This window comes from Psammomys obesus, unplaced genomic scaffold (genome assembly GCF_907164565.1).
Source record: "Psammomys obesus unplaced genomic scaffold, mPsaObe1.curated_primary_1811, whole genome shotgun sequence".
NCBI classification, from domain to species: Eukaryota; Metazoa; Chordata; class Mammalia; order Rodentia; family Muridae; genus Psammomys; species Psammomys obesus.
The window spans coordinates 5,242,724-5,246,217 of NW_026592776.1; the positions used below are offsets into that span (position 1 = coordinate 5,242,724).

The window sequence follows — 3,494 nt, forward strand, 5'->3', positions numbered from 1 at the left end:
CTGTGGTGTGCTTTTATCTCTTTCCAAGTTTGTCTAACTAAAGAGAACTACTAAAGGAAGGGTTTTTTTTTTCCCCCAATACAATGTTGACAGTTCCTTCTCCATCCACACCTGACCCCTGCACTGGAATGTGATGGTGCTTGTAAGCACACACAACAACGTCAGAAGAATCAAGGAATGTTCATATCCTTCAAGCTCATTAAAAAAATCACATGGAGTCTATGCTATCAAGAACTTAGAACACATTTATTTTAATTAATAAATGCTGTTTTAAAACATTGATGCAGTTGACTTTTATACACTTTCTGATTTAGCAACTCAGATTATTCCAGATAATCAAATGATATCCAAATGACAAATCCTCACCTCATACATATGACGAAGTGCTAGCACATGCAACAGAAACAGATATTTGCTGACGGTGCTGCTTAATGTAAGCAACAAATCAAACCTTACAGTTACAGTACTAGTATGGTTATGGGACCTTCTGCTGCTGCAAATAGGAGTTGTTTCATTCTAAGCCTGAGATACTTAAGAATAAGGAAAGGATTCTCATCAAGTTAGATTGAAAGACACACCTGTAGGTTTAAAGGGCCATTGTGAATGCAGCTGTTCACTAACAAAGCTTGTGTGCTTCTGTCAGTAATGCAGAGTTTGAGGCATAAGTAGTAATGAGGTTTATCATAGACACACACACAGTAGTAAATAAAATAGTTCAAAGTCACTATCAGGATAGTGATGCAATCAGGTTTTCTAGACTTCCCTTGCACTCTGTATTGGCCCACCAACATTTGAGGGGAAAGTCTTCACTTGTTCAAGTGTCTTGAGCTCAAGAAGATGGATTTTCTTTCCTTTGCCATCATGATCTAAGAATATTCAGCTTTAAGACTAGGGATGAGGCTCAGTAGTAGCACCCCTGCCTACCATGTTTGAAGCCCCAGCATCACACATATCTTTCTATAATCTTGGCTGCAGTTTGAATAGTATTTTTCCAATACCAAATTTACTGAAAACCATCCATTTCTTAAGAAACCAAAGAAATCTAGATGTTCTCATTTTAAATATGAGCACCCATTTAGAATTGAAACAAGTGGCATTTTGTTAAACCTTTTCAATCCTTGGTGCCTGTTATTTATTTATTTGTAAACCAGGCAGGGTCTCCCTCACTGCCATCAGCCTCCCAAGCGCAGGGATTACTGTCATAAGCTACGGCACACGGCTTGAATGCATCTTTAATGACTTCTCAAGTGTTAGATTGCTAGTGCTACGTGACACTGAATTTTGAGGTCCCAAGCATGACAGTGGAAGACTATGTACAAGAACAAAGCCCCTTGGAAAAGCGAGGGGTAATGCACCTTGGCTGTCCACTCGTTTGTGATGATTAATAGTGGATGGATTCAATAGTGACAACTCTAACTCTCCGGGAAATGGCAAAATGCTTTACCTCTATAAAGAACTTTCACAACACACTATTCAAGATACACACCCTGACAGCCTCCAGGTGATGGAGGAACTGTAAATATGGGGAAAGAGGACTAGGGAAATAGTTTCTTCCACACTTTGAAACAGGAAATAAGTTTTAGAGCAAGAAAAATCAATTTGTATTTACATACAGAAAAAATTAAATAGACTGTTTTACAAGGAAAAATAAGAATGTGGCCATTAAGTAGAAAGAAATATTAACAATAAAAATAAGCACTTAAATACCTAAAACCTGCCAAACTAGCAAAGATCAAAATAATGCTGTGCTGTGAGAGCTGTGAGGTTAGAGTGATTTTTTTTTTCTTTTTTTAGTCTTCCTAGGAGGATTTTTGGATTGCCTTTTTTGATAAAGTTTACTCTAAGAAATCATTAAGGAAATCTAAGAGAGTCATCTTTAAAAATCTAAAAATACGGATGTTGTCAAATAAATTGGTATATGTACTCTCTTTGTAATGAGTAAAGATGAGAATTATAGGACTTAGAAAGAATTGGGATTGATGAAATAAGACAACTAAATGAAAAACATTAAAGCCACACGTGATGTTTGAGTTAAAAAAATAAAGTCTGTTAGGCTGGAGAAATGGCTTAGCAGTTAAAAGTACTGGCTACTTAATCTTCTAGAGAACGTGGCTTCAATTCCTACCACCCACATTACAGCTCACAACCATCTATAACTCCAGTCTACATCCTCTTCTGGCCTCCATGGTCTCTAATGAGTAAAGGTCCCTGGTGTAAAAGCTTCATGACATCAGTTTAATCCCTGAATTCCACTGTGTAAGTGACCCCTGAAAGTTGTCCTCTGACCACCACACTTGTTATGTGGTACATGGTACGCTTACACAAACAGAGAGAGAAAGGGAGAAGAAGATAAACGAAAAAAATACTAAAGCATTGCTCTGGTGTTAACGGATGCTCTCAAGGTTAGGATTACAAGGAATTTCATATATATATAATATATAATTTCATATATTGTATATAATATATAATATTACATATTTTATATATATTTGTATATATACACACACACACAAACACAATTTATCAAAAAGTAAAAGTATGATTTACATGACAGTGTTGGCTAGCCTTGTCAAACTATACAGATAAATAGCTGCCATAAAAAGAACAGACATGTTTAAAAACAACCAAGTTTATTTAGATTTGGGGCTTTGGGTGGTTTTGTCTGTACTACCTGACTTCCTCCTGCCACGACTCCTGGACCTTGATGAGCTCCGGCTCTGACTAGGGCTGCGGCTGCGGCTGCGGCTGCGGCTCCGGCTCCGGCTCCGGCTGCGGCTGCGGCTGCGGCTGCGGCTACGGCTACGGCTACGGCGGCTCCTCCGGCTCTGGCTCCAGGGACCTGGGCTGTGATCCCTTCTTCTTCCTCTACTAGGTGAACTGCGCCTCTCACGACACTTCCTCATGTGTTTGTGAGACTTCTTCCCCCTGTGATTACTACTGCTCTTACGGTCAGAGTCACCATTTCTCTTGTAGTCAGGAGTCAGACTCCTTCTTCTTCTTGACCTGCCATAATAGTCATCATAGTGGCTGGTCCTTTCTCTCCTCTCTAAATTCTTACCAAAGGAGGAGCTAGTCCAATCTGGAGACAGGTAAATGTCTCTATTAGCTTCCCTAAATTCATTGTTGGGGTTTCTGAACACGTGAAGAAAGTTGCAGTGTTTTCCTCTTGGACACTGCTGTACTTCAAATAAGCCTGTGAGGACAAGTGAAGAGGTAGCGATTATCATTGTGCATTACTGTAATTCATTCTTCTTCTGAAATCAGAAGACAAATTTTGCTAAAAGCTTAAACTGCTCAGAAGGTCTAACATAGCTGGGGGACCCTGCAATGTTCTTTCCATAATGAAAATAACATAATACCCAGACATGGTGGCACACTCATGTCCAGCTCGGGTTACATAGTGAGTTAAAAGGCCAGCCTGGGATACATGAGGTCCTGTCTCTAAAACACACACACACACACACACACACACACACACACACACACACACACAC

General features: G+C 39.5%; 1 protein-coding gene across 1 annotated transcript in view; it reads right to left on the bottom strand.

The window, feature by feature from the left end:
- Nucleotides 1–76: 76 nt before the first annotated feature.
- Nucleotides 77–3,494, bottom strand: part of Zrsr2 (zinc finger CCCH-type, RNA binding motif and serine/arginine rich 2) — a 27,414-nt gene continuing 23,996 nt past the window's right edge. Inside the window, exon 11 of the mRNA XM_055615710.1 lies at nucleotides 77–3,193. Coding sequence (XP_055471685.1) covers nucleotides 2,631–3,193 — 563 coding nt within the window. The 3' untranslated portion in view covers nucleotides 77–2,630. The remainder of the gene's footprint in view (nucleotides 3,194–3,494) is intronic.